This window comes from Anolis sagrei, chromosome 6 (assembly GCF_037176765.1).
Source record: "Anolis sagrei isolate rAnoSag1 chromosome 6, rAnoSag1.mat, whole genome shotgun sequence".
In the NCBI taxonomy this organism is placed as follows: Eukaryota; Metazoa; Chordata; class Lepidosauria; order Squamata; family Dactyloidae; genus Anolis; species Anolis sagrei.
The window spans coordinates 69,672,058-69,685,488 of NC_090026.1; the positions used below are offsets into that span (position 1 = coordinate 69,672,058).

The window sequence follows — 13,431 nt, forward strand, 5'->3', positions numbered from 1 at the left end:
GGAACGCCCTTCCCATGGAGGTAAGATCAGCCCCCTCGCTGATGGTGTTTCGAAAAAGATTGAAGACCTGGATGTTCGAACAGGCATTTGGTTAATTCGGTGCAATGAATTTGATGATTAAAGGATTGGTAATATGGACGACGAAATTGGATTACGATTTTAGTTAGGAGATGCTTTGGATTGTTATTGATGGGCCAATATTGTGTATTGTGTATGATGTTTTTATGGTTTTAAACTGAATACTGTTGATTGTTGTATTTTGTTGTAAACCGCGTTGAGTCGCCAGTTAGGCTGAGAAACGGCAGTATACAAGTACAGTAATAAATATAAATAAATAAAATAAATAGAGCAGTATATAAATAAAGTTTTATTAACAACAACAACAATAATAATAGTAATTATTATTATTATTATTATTATTATTATTATTATTATTCTTTCCCAGCTCAGGTTATATTGCATGTTAACGGCAGACATACTACTGCAGTTTAAGATGATCAACTGTGTTTCCCCAGTTCTACTTCATCATAATCCCAATGCTAGTAGTACTAACAAAAACTTGCATCTACACAGAGGACAAGATCAGAGTGGACGTAAAAGGGAGATCAGAGTGGATATAAAAAGACTGTAAAAGAAGAACTTGTACAAGCCAGGAGATCAGTGATTTTCTGAAACAACACACTTTGGAGAATGCCAAACTATCACACAATTGGCTTTCTTCCTTCTACTTTTCCCATTTGTTTTCTCTCCTGTTTGCTAGGGAGAGGGATACAGAGTCTGTCTTATGATTGATCTTCATCAGCTGCCTTGGGGGTAGGTAAAATGCTTTTAATAACTATATTAGGTGAACATATGGCTGATATTGATCGGCTGCAGCATAGGAGAGAGGATAGTTGGATCAGGATAGCAAGTCTGAGGGGAATGGATTAATCCCCTTCATACCATTGTGGTGTTTCTCCAAGCTAAATCCTAGCTATGGAAAAAGCATATTTTATCATAGCTTTCCCTCAAAATGCAAACAATAACTCCTTTGAGGTAATACAAAATGGCGAAAGGGTTAATCTTCCCGCACTCGGTCCTTCAGATGTAATTAAAGACTACAAATACATTCCATTTTGTATTTGTTTTAAAAAGTTGAGAGATCGTGCCTTTCCTATATCACATCTGCTTCAGTCCTTTAATCTCCTCTGAAATTGACTGCGCTGTAAAGCTATATTCATCTGCTTGCCTAAAAGTCTCATTGAACTCTGTGGGATACATATCTCAATAGACATCACGAGAACCTGCTGTTAGGCATGTAAAGGGCCTTCATTGAACACTGTGCTTAAGGCTATGCTCACCTAGAAATAAGCTCCACTGAACATGAACATGTGCCTCGAATTGGCTATATATCCCACAGTGTTCAGAAAAAAATATTTTTTTTAATGTTATCACAATTTTGCTGATTAAAAGTAACCATCAAAACTACAACCTGCTGTAGTTTCATGGAGAAATCAGATAAATTTGTGTATACAAGTTGCTTTGGATCATAACTGATTTGTATATACAAATAAGCAACATGTTTATTATACCTTCTGGCCAAGCGGAGCCCTTCCACTTCATGCCACGCACCACAAAAATACCACATTTTTCTGGGAAATAAGTCAAATGCTGCCCATATGTCATATTTCCAGTAGAACCAATGGGATTTTGGGAACAGCAAATCATGGTGGGATTGTTTTTTTAGTGATACTAGAAAGTGCATCATTGGGCCCTTCCACACAGCCATATAACCCAGAATATCAATGCAGATAATCCACAATATCTATTTTGAATTGGGTTATCTGAGTCCACACTGCCATATAACCCAGTTCAAAGCAGACTTATGTGGGATTTTTATACAGCTGTGTGGAAGGGACCTATGATACGCATCCAGTGGGGCAAGATGTAGGCAACTTCTTAATTAAGAATTCTCCCTTTAATAATAATAATAATAATAATAATAATAATAATAATAATAACTTTATTTATACACCGCTCTATCTCCTCTCGGGGGACTCAGGGCGGTTTCCAAGTAATATCACCAAAACAGCATAACATAAAATTGACAAAACAACATAAGCATAAAATTATCACAATAACACATGTATATTAAAAAGAATCCTCCTATCGAGAGCAATTAAAAAGCCGGGCCAAGGCTATTGCAAACTCAAAATATGAGGGGGCCAGGAATTAAGTACAGTACTATAACAGGCTAACGGGTAGGGCTGGGCAACCACGGAAAAATTTGTTTCTAAAATCAATTCATTTTTTGGGGGGATTTTTGCGTTTCGATTTTTAAAAGAATTCCGAAATTTTTCTTTTAAAAAGTTTGATATTTACGAAATTTCATAAATTACAAAACAATACGAAACAATTACGAAACAATTACGAAACAATTATGAAACAATTACGAAACAATTACGAATCGATTCGTTAATGGCGGATGTGACCGCGCAATACGCTAAAAAACCTCCAAATGGGACAGGGGGAACTTCTGAAGCTTCCCTCTCCCTCTGTTGTTGACTGTTGGTGTGATATTTATAATTTTTTTCACTGATTAAACAAACAACAACTATAAAACTTGCCCCAGACATGCGGAAATAATAACGAAACGATTTCAAAACGATAATGAAATGAATACAAAACGAATTCGAAACAATTACGAAACAAATTTAAAAATTCATTTCGTTTTTTAGTTGCTCCTGAATGGTTCGTTATCGCTTCGTTATAAAAAAAATAACGAATTTTTAACGAATTACGAAATTACGAAACGAAACCGCCCAGCCTTACTAACGGCAATAGCAGGTACGGGTCTGTGGCTGCTCATTTCCAGGGCCTATTAGCACAATGAAATGGAAGAGGGGAGCTCTGAGTCAATTGCACCTATGTGAAGGCTCATCTGCATGGGCAACATACACTGATGTTGATCCAAAGTAGGGTACTCCAAATCAGCACCATCGAAGTGCCCTGTGCAGCACTGAACCAGGTGGACAGCTGGATCGAGTCCACACAGCCCTGTGATGCCAGACTTGGTTCTGCACCACACAGTTGCTGACTCTTACCTCAGTCTTATCTGAGCCAAATGAGTCTGGAAGAGGGTGAATGGACTCCACAACTTTTTTTTAACATGGGAGAAGGCTGTGTTAAGTGCTCTCATCCCCCATTAGGGCAAATGGGTCCCATGTGTCATGTGGATGTCATAGAGTCAATTTGCACCCTCTCCATATTTTTTGGCTCATGTTGCTGGGCCCTGAGTCTCATTCACTTCCAAGGTGATCTGTGAAACAGAGATGCACTGAGTTCATAGAATCATAGAATCATAGAGTTGGAAGCTACCTTAAGGGCCATCCAGTTCAAGTCCCTGCTAAGAAGCAGGAAAATTGCATTCAAAGCTATATGAGTTTATTTATTTATTTATTTATTTATTTATTTATTTATGTATTTATTTATGTATTTATTTATGTATTTATTTATGATATTTCTTTCTCATACCCAAAGGTGAATTAAGGCGGCTTACAAACAGGCAGCCATTCGATGACTAGCAATATATACATTAGAATGACATCTAAACAGAATTAAAAATACAGTCAATAAAAGCTTTAAAAACATATAAAACAAATGCCTTCATTGTTAATCTCATTGCCCAAAAATCATTGCCTGAGCAGTTCCAATGTTCAATTTCGTCTAATTTCATGTTTGATTATTGCATTAGATTCCGAGTTCACATCCTATGGGCCAGACTTAAGGATTTTGGAGGGGTTGGAATAACTGTTTTTGGACTATATTACACACAACTCAGTATGAAACAAATTATAAAGACTGTACATACTATTACTCTGTTTCAGCCAAATCATGAAGGAAACCAGCAGCACAAAACAGCACAACAGCTTAAACCCAATGGCTGGATAAAGCTTTCAGTATTTTAATTTTAAAAAGCTATACTGAAACATGGCTTTGTTACCTCTGGCCTGGATATTTCTCCTGCTACAATTTTTCTTTCTTGTTCTATGATCTCTATAACTCTTCTGTTCAGAAGAGGCCCATTGGCACCTTTCACCAGATCTATCATCATGCCATTCTGTTAAAACAACAACAACACTCAGGAACATGCATCATTTATGTTAAATGAGTCGCCTTCGGGCTGATATGGGCAGGATAGAAATAATGTAAATAAATAAATAAATAGGGTAATATTATCTTTTCCAAATTTAGATACATTATTGTACATGTTTTATTGTCTTTTAGCAATCTATCTTATATACTCATGCATACTATACATCTAAAAATGTAATAAAAAAGAACCCTGCCTCCAATGGTTCGATTTAGTACAGTTTAATGTGGATCAGAAATGAACTATCCCCTTCTCTGAGTAGAGTAGTGAAAGACAAAAACTTAGCCCATCATAGGAGAACCTAAAAGAAGTAATACCTCTCTTATACTTTCTCCACTGTGGTGATGGATTTGATCTTTTTTTAATGGTAGTCAGGGATGGATGCTCCCCAGGGATGGATGCTACCCTTTTCAAATACAGATTTTGATCAATTGGTTAGAAGTATGACAATCACATTATACAAGAATGGGGGAAAGCCTTTGACTCTCCAGATGTACTGTTGGCCATACTAACTGGGACTATTAACAGTTCTAGTTCAAAACATGCTGGGTTTCCAGTCTCTTCTGAATTAAATGATACAGTTTTATACTCAAATATAGAAAAGACCACTAAACAAGCAATTGTTTGTTTGAAAACTTTAGTTTTAGTTTTAAGTTTTAGTTTTAAGTTTTAGACCACACGTATAGTAGATGATATAAAACGTCCAGCCTGATAGCTGAGGTTTGTAGGAAATGCAGTTCCTTTTCCCCCTGATTTTTTTTTTGTTGTTTATATGAAAAAAGAGAAGAAGGGGGGGGGGGGGGGAGAGAAAGAATTTCATCACCCATTGAAATACTAACAAGTTTATATTTCTTAAAATTGTTCTTCATTTTAATTGTTGTATTGTTTTTAGGTGTTTTTTGCACTACAAATAAGATACGTTACTAACCGGTGCTTCTTGCAGGGAGCGGTCAACTCTCCTGTTTAAGGAGCTCCATTGGCTGCCGTTCATTTTCCGATCCCAATTCAAGGTGCAGGATCTTACCTACAAAGCCCTGAACGGTTTGGGACCCGCCTACCTGCGTGACGGCATTTCTGTGTACGAACCCACACGTTCTCTTTGATCATCTGGAGAGGCCCTGCTCACGCTCCCACCTCCATCGCAGGCGAGATTAGTGGGGATGACAGAGAGGGCCTTCTCGGTGGTGGCCCCTCAACTCTGGAATTCACTCCCTAAGGACATCAGACTTGCTCCAACGCTGGCAGTCTTTAGGAGGAGCCTGAAAATGTGGTTGTTCCAGCGTGCCTTCTCAAAGTAAGGAAAACTCTTAGCAATATGTCCTCAAATGCACTTTAATACTGAATTAAGATTGTCTGCGCTCCCTTATCTTTCACTGATAACCCTATTCTAAATTGCCTTACCTTGTTCATGGCCAGCACTTTTTGATTTTAAATTTGAATTATTACATTTGGCCTGGCCATAGATTTTTAAATGCTGTATGTTTGATATTGTTATTGTTTATTGCTTATTGTGTATTTTTCTGTTTTTGAGTTATTTTAACTGTTTTGTATTGATTATTGTTATTGCTTTTGTTTATTGATGTATTGTAGGCTTGGCCTCATGTAAGCCGCACCGAGTCCCTTGGGGAGATGGTACAAATAAAGTATTATTATTATTATTATTATTATTATTATTATTATTATGTGCAGTGTACATAGGAATTCACTCTTTTTTTCCAAATTATAATCTGGTCCTCCAACAGTTTGAGGGACTGTGATCTGGCCCTCTGTTTAAAAGGTTTGAGGACCACTGTTTTAAATAGTATGAATAATACTTCAGTCATAGTAATATTTTCACAATAAAAGTCAGTTTCAAATTAGGAAAGAGACCAAGCAAAAATCAAGTAATATATACTTACCACACAGAAGATAAATGCAGGTTCACATTTGTCTTTAAATGGGAGCAGAGGCACAATGTTCTCAGCTTCCGCCTTGAATGAAGAATATGTAGATAAGTAATCATATCTTTCTCATGAAATGTGCCAAAATATTGGCCATCCGTTGGCACATATCTTCTTTTTTATGCCTCTAAATCTTAATCTTTTTCTCTTGCTTCCATTAATGTAAACAAATCAATAAAGTATTCTAGCTTTTCATCTTATTCTCTGAATTTTTGTTCCAATTTTGTTGTTCTTTTGCTGTCTTTTTTCATTATTGAAAAGTAAATATAATTTTTTTTTGGTCAGGAGCATCCTGTTGTGAGAGAACTGGTCGTCTGCAAGGACGTTGCCCAGGGGACTCCTGGATGATTTTTGATGTTTTATCATCCTTGTGGGAGGCTTCTCTCATGTCCCCGCATGAGGAGCTGGAGCTGATAGAGGGAGCTCAACCGCCTCTCCCCGGATTTGAACCTGCGACCTGTCGGTCTTCAGTCCTGCCGGCACAGGGCTTTAACCCACTGCGCCACCGGGGGCTCTGAGTAAATATAATGACATAGTCATTATAGTCACTAAAAGATAGCCCGTAAATATAATGACTATCTTTTAGTTACGTGAAAAAACATATATACTACAACTTGGTAGTTTATGGTACAAAGCACACTTCAATGATGATAGAAGAAGCAACTACCTGATCTATAAAGACAAAAATCATAATCAGGTCATAGCTGTAGAACCAACCAAAATGTCTTAAATGTGGGAACTTTTAAGTTCTATACATCAAATTTCATCGGGAACAAGAACTATGCAGTGGAAGAAAAAATAAATGTTGAAATCTTGTTGCCAGTTCTCGCTGAACTAGAATAATCAATTGACAGTTTTTGTTCTTGCTATTTACTATCTGGGGGGAAAGGCTGTACATTTCACAGTGACAGACACGAGGATTCAATGGGACACTGCTGTTGAATGCCATAGTTGGTACCTATTTTTTTTGCTGGTTTCTGCACCAAAAAGTGACTCTGGGAGACTAAAATGTCCCATCCTGCATGAGACACCACCTGAGATAAGTAAAATAAAGCCTGTGGTTTTCATTACTTTACTATAAACATGTGCTCCCCCAAACAGCATTAAAAATCTTAGTGATTCAATCCTCACCACTGCAAAATGTAGGAGATTATCTTCACCATATTCATTTTTAAGTTTTCTGAATAAATTCACCACTGCTTTACAAGGTCCACACCAACCTTGATAAACGTCAACCACTGAAAAATATACACAGATACAAGAATCAATCTCAATGAAATATAATTTTAAAATAAAGATACAATTTTCTTCCTTTTTTGCAATATAGCATGTTCAGATTAAATGTTGCTGCCTGAGGCAAAGGATCAAAAAAGCCCTCCTCATTCCATACAGAGGCCTCTTCTACACTGCCATATAATCCAGATTGTCAAAGCAGATAAACCACATTATCTGCTTTGGACTGGATTATATGAGTCTACACTGCCATATAATTCAGTTCAAAGCAGATAATTTGGATTTTATATGGCAGCGTAGAAGGGTCCAGAGAAGCAGTCTGAACTGGAATCCAAATCTATTTACTATGCTATATATTCATTGTATATTGCCTGAGTACCTTAGTTGTAGGATGGTGAAAAATAGTTGTAAGTACAGGGTGAGGCAGCTAACTTCCTCTGTTAAAATGTGCGCCATTAAGTCGGTGGAAGACGTAGCGGAGAGCTAGTGGTCTCGTTCGAGAGGCGGGAGTATAAAGTTTTTTCCTGACACAGTTCAGTCGCCATCATGTGTTGGAACAGTGAGGAGTGTGCTTTTGCCATTGAGGCCTACTTTTCGAGCAGATTTGGAGTGGCCAACCCGCTCTCCAAATTTGCCCCCTTGTGATTTTTTTCTATGGGGTTTTTTGAAATCCCGTGTTTATGTGAACCATCCAAGGACCCTACAAGATTTGAAGACCAACATCCAGAAAGAAATTGCCAACATAACGCCTGCTATGCTGGCAAGAGTAATGACAAACGCCAGAAATCAGTTTACTCAGTGTATGGAGAATGGGGGACGTCACCTACCTAATTTGATCTTCAAAACTATGTAAAACAAAACTTTAGGTATGCGCCTACATTATATATATAAAATTTCTGATTCATACAATGGGTTTTATTAAGTTTTGAAAAAAGGAAGTTATGCTGCCTCACCCTGTATATAAATTAAGATAATATGAAGTTGTTGTGGTCCTGTGTTAAAAAGCAAAATCTGAGGAAAACTCCACAAAAAAGGGTGCATGTACACTGTTGAATTAATGCAGCTTAAGACCACTTTAATTGTCATAGCTCAATGTTGGGGTATCATAAGAGGCAGCCCTAGGTAATTTTCAACGGTAAGCAAACAGTATTTTGGCGCCCCACCTCAACCTCTGAGGAAAGCAATGGCATAAATCTCTATGATAGGAATGGACTTGAAGGCGCATAATTACTTCTACTACTGCTACCACTATTACATAGTACATATATTTTTAATGCATAAAAGGAATAATTGACATCTATGTTTGATGTATGATATGAATGTAGAAGAGGAAAAGAAGAGGAAATGTACCTGTTAGACCTTTATTCAGCAACATCTCATCCCATTGCATTTGATTGGTTATTACTGTCTAGAACATAGAATTTTGTTAGCTCTCAAATGCTAGACATTCCAATGACTTGTTGAATAGTTTATTATGTATATATTTACTAGCTGTACCTGCCACGCATTTCTCTGGCCAACCTTTCCTCCCTCTTTCTCTCCTTCTTCCTTTCCCTCCCTCCTTCCTTCCCATCCCTTTTTCTTTCTCCCCTTTCTTCCTTCTGTACCTCCTTCCTTCCTTCCTTCCCTCACTCTTTGCGTCCATCCTCTTTCCTTCTCTTCCTCTCCTTCTTTCCCTCCCTCTTTCTTTCCTTCCCTGGCAGTGGATGAATCTCCCCCCTTGCCAGACCCACTATTGTGCCATCCATTCCTAGCTCCTGTGCTGGCCGGAAGAGGGAGGATGGTCGGCGGTGCATTTCATGCTTGATGTGTCCTCACACAGGAAAGGGTGGGGCCATGGAATTTGTTTGTATGCATGCGATGTGTTGTCTTCTACCTTTTTTGAATATTAATTTTCTTTTCACTGTTTTTTTGGGGGGGGGGGGATTTTTTGAGTGATGGTCACTCCTTGGGTTAGAAGGTGCCTTATGGTCAAATTTGGTGTCATTTCGTCCAGTGGTTTTTGAATTATGCGCGTCCCACAAATGAACATTATACACACACACACACACACACACTAGCCGTCCCCTGCCACGTGTTGCTGTGGCCCACATGGGGGTTCTGTGTGGGAAGTTTGGCCTAATTCTATCATTGGTGGGATTCAGAATGCTCTGTGATTGTAGGTGAACTATAAATCCCAGCAACTACAACTCCCGAATGTCAAGATTCTATTTTCCCCAAACTCTACCAGTGTTCACATTTGGACATATTGAGTATTCGTGTAAAGTTTGGTCCAAACCCATCATTGTTTGAGTCCACAGTGATCTCGGGATGTAGATGAACTGCAACTCCAAAGCCGAAGGACACTGCCCACCAAACCCTTCCAGTATTTTCTGTGGGTCGCATTCTGTGTGCCAAGTTTGGTTCAATTCCATTGTTGGTGGAGTTCCGAATACTCTTTGATTGTAGGTGAACTATAAATCCCAGCAACTACAACTCCCAAATGAAAAAAATCAATGTTTTTGCATGAAGGACATAAATTGAGTTGTTAGGTGTATTGTGTCCAATTCGTCCAGTGGTTTTTAAGTTCTGTTAATCCCACAAACGAACATAACATTTTTATTTATATAGATATAGATTTGCAGTATATCTATTCTGCCTTTATCAGCCCGAAAGCGCTGATGCCACTGCAGTCATAAAATACAGTTAAAAAACATTTAGCACAGCATTATAAAAGTCCATACAAAACCCCCATTAAAACATATAATCACTGGTTACTTGCTGTTATAGTTAAGAATAGTTTTAAAAAAGATCTGTACCTGTAGCTGAATTTCTTTCTTCTTACTTGTCATCTTATTTCTTACAGCTATTCAAATGTAAAAAATATTGAACTGAAATAATTGAGAAAAATACTGTTATTGCATTTTGACATTTAGTTCAGTATGTTCATTTAAACTAGTGTAATAAACAGACAAACAGTTGCAATAGACAATGGAAGCAAGCCAAATAAATTTAGTAAATGATTTGAAGATAATTTTAAAGCATCTTCTGCTGTGGAAGAGAGACTAAAGGGGTCAAATCTTCTTTGTCATTGCACACAGTGGAGAAAAATGGCACTGTGCTAATAGACCGACCTCTTATTATGACTATACTACCACATATAATATAGGGAAGTTATTATAGCTTCATCAGAGACCAACAAGTTTCTGCATAGTATACTGAGACCACAACCCTTAATACAGGTACATGAAAACATTTACTGGAATCAATATTTTATACCAGCAGAGGGAGTAGCATGGTTGGGTTAAGCAAAAAAGGACTTGCTCCCACTCTTCAAGGTTTTGTTTTGTTTTGTTTTTGTCATGTCAGGAGCGACTTGAGAAACTGCAAGTCACTTCTGGTGTGAGAGAATTGGCCGTCTGCAAGGACGTTGCCCAGGGGACTCCCGGATGATTTGATGTTTTTATCATCCTTGTGGGAGGCTTCTCTCAAGTCCCCGCATGAGGAGCTGGAGTTGATAGAGGGAGCTCATCCGCCTCTCCCCAGATTCGAACCTGCGACCTGTCGGTCTTCAGTCCTGCCGGCACAGGGATTTAACCCACTGCTCCACCGGGGGCTCCTGTTCAAGGTGATCAACAACAATATTTTTCTAGAAAACCAAACTGAACAATAAAGTCACTACATTCAACCATATAATAATAACCATAATGGCACATCACCTCTTGCACAGGTTCGTAGTACTTATAGAGGCTATGATATTGAATAGGCATTAACTGCTTTCAGGAATGATGAAAACTGTGAAAGAAGGCAATGGAGTGACTGATAGGGCTGCTGTTGACATTGTTGCCATGGTTACCAGGAGCACCCAACTGTCAAGCAGGCCAAAGAAGGAGGAAAGGCCTGGTCTAGATGAGGTTTAAGATCCTCCAGCCTCACTTTGATTGTACTTTTCCTGCATGACAGGAGTTGGACCAGATGGCCCATGTGGTCTCTTCCAAGTCTATTATTCTGTGATCTTAGATAGAAGACAGACAATTATGAGCTTTCTCTGAAAAACAGCTTATATTTTTCCTCTGGATATATATATATATATATATATATATATATATATATATTATTCGAACTTATATGCCGCCACTCCCCTGGGGCTCGGAGCGGCTTACAAGAATGGCTAAAATCTAACACAATTTAAAAACAATTTAAAAACAGCAATATTAAAAACCAAAGGCCAGTCGAAACAGGTATGTCTTGCATGCCCTGAGGAAAGCTGATAAGTCCCGCAAGGCACGGACTTCAGGTGGTAGAGTATTCCAGAGTGATGGTGCCACTGCTGTGAAGGCTCTGCGTCTGGTTGCTGTTAGATGCAAAATCCTGACATTGGGAATTTCCAACAAATCTTGGTCCTCAGAACGGAGGGATCTCTGGGGTTGGTAGGGGGTGAGGCAGTCCCTCAGGTACATCGGCCCCAGACCATGCAAGGCCTTAAAGGTGAGTACCATCACTTTGAAAGTGATCCAGTGCTCAATTGGTAACCAATGCAGCTGTAGTAAGATTGGTGTTATGTGGCATCTCATTGGAGTTCTCGCAAGAAGCCGAGCAGCTGCATTTTGTACCAACTTGAGCTTCCGGATCACCGACAGAGGAAGGCCAATGTAGAGAGTGTTATTAGGCCTGGGTAACAACGGAAAAAATTGTTTCTAAAATCGATTCATTTTTTGGGGTTTTTTGCGTTTCGATATTTAAAAGAATTCCGAAATTTTCCTTAAAAAAAGTTCGATATTTACGAAATTTCGTAAATGGTAAAAAATTTACAAAACAATAATGAAACAATAATGAATCGATTCGTTAATGGCGGCCGCAATCGCGCAATACGCTAAAAAAACTTCTGAAGCTTCCCTCTCCCTCTGTTGTTGACTGTTGGTGTGATATTATATATTTTTTTCACTAATTAAACAAAAAACAACTATAAAACTTGCCCCAGACATGCGGAAATAATAACGAAACAACCTCAAACCAATAACGAAACGAATACATAACGAAATACGAAGCATTTACGAAACGAATTGAAAATTGAAAAGTTGCTCCAGAATGGTTCGTTATCGCTTCATTAACAAAAAAAATGAATTTTTAACGAATTATGAATTAACGAAACGAAACTGCCCAGCCCTAGGTGTTACAGTAGTCCAGTCTTGAGATGACCGTAGCCTGGATCACCATAGCTAGGTCGTCCCTGGACAGGTAGGGGGCCAGCTGTCTAGCCTGCCGCAGATGAAAAAAGGCAGTTCTGCTAACGGTGGAGACCTGGGCCTCCATCGTCAGCAGAGGGCCCAAAAGGACACCTCGCCATCCAGGGTAGGCAGCTGGATATCCCCACTGCCCGGTCGACCCAGCCATAGGATCTCCGTCTTTGCTGGATTCACCCTCAACCTGCTGGCACGGAGAGACTGATAGGGCTGCTGTTGACATTGTTGTGGAGTGACTGATAGGGCTGTATACTAGCTTGGGGACCCAACGCTGCCCGTGTTATTTGAGAAAGGCATTGTTTGTCTGTGCTCCAAGTTTAGTCTAGATCCAATGTTGGCTGGGTTCAGTGGGTGCAGGTGTACTTGAATGTACAGGATTCAAACCAAACTGTTTTCAGAGTGAAATGCTCAAAATCTGTTGAATGATAAAGAAGCTCAACTTCTAATATGATGAAATTTGAGGATTTAGTTAAGCTTCTCAAGAATATGAAGCGGAGAAAATTCTAGGCCACCAATTGCACAAATTGCTTTCCAGACTGACTTCTAGAGGAATTGTTTCCTTTGTATTGTTCTTGATCAACCTTAGATATTTTTCTTCACTGCTTCTTTCATGAGCTAAATGATTTACAAAATAGCTCTGTTTTTAAATATGAACTAGTCCATGGCAGCAGAGGACAGAACCTTGCCCCCTCCTTTTATTATCAGTGTTATGGAGTGGATTTTTATTATGGGAACATTTTGCCTATAAAAATGCACCCAGCATGAATCAAGAAAAATGTTGTTGCCTTGGAGACTATATGGTGACCTTAAGAAAGAACAAAAGTGCTGTATAAATAACAGCCTGGAGAGTAATCAAAATCAAATGATTTCCAGGGCTAAACTTAATGACTTTTCTGTTAGGAGA

At 38.7% G+C, this 13,431-nt stretch overlaps 1 protein-coding gene across 1 annotated transcript in view; it reads right to left on the reverse strand.

The window, feature by feature from the left end:
* Positions 1-10,136, reverse strand: part of NME8 (NME/NM23 family member 8) — a 38,108-nt gene extending 27,972 nt beyond the window's left edge. Inside the window, exons 1-5 of the mRNA XM_067470178.1 lie at positions 10,104-10,136; positions 8,656-8,713; positions 7,204-7,310; positions 6,031-6,102; positions 3,983-4,099 (exon numbers count right to left, since the gene is read on the reverse strand). Of these exons, the coding sequence (XP_067326279.1) occupies positions 3,983-4,099; positions 6,031-6,102; positions 7,204-7,310; positions 8,656-8,713; positions 10,104-10,136 (387 nt within the window). The remainder of the gene's footprint in view (positions 1-3,982; positions 4,100-6,030; positions 6,103-7,203; positions 7,311-8,655; positions 8,714-10,103) is intronic.
* Positions 10,137-13,431: the final 3,295 nt, after the last annotated feature.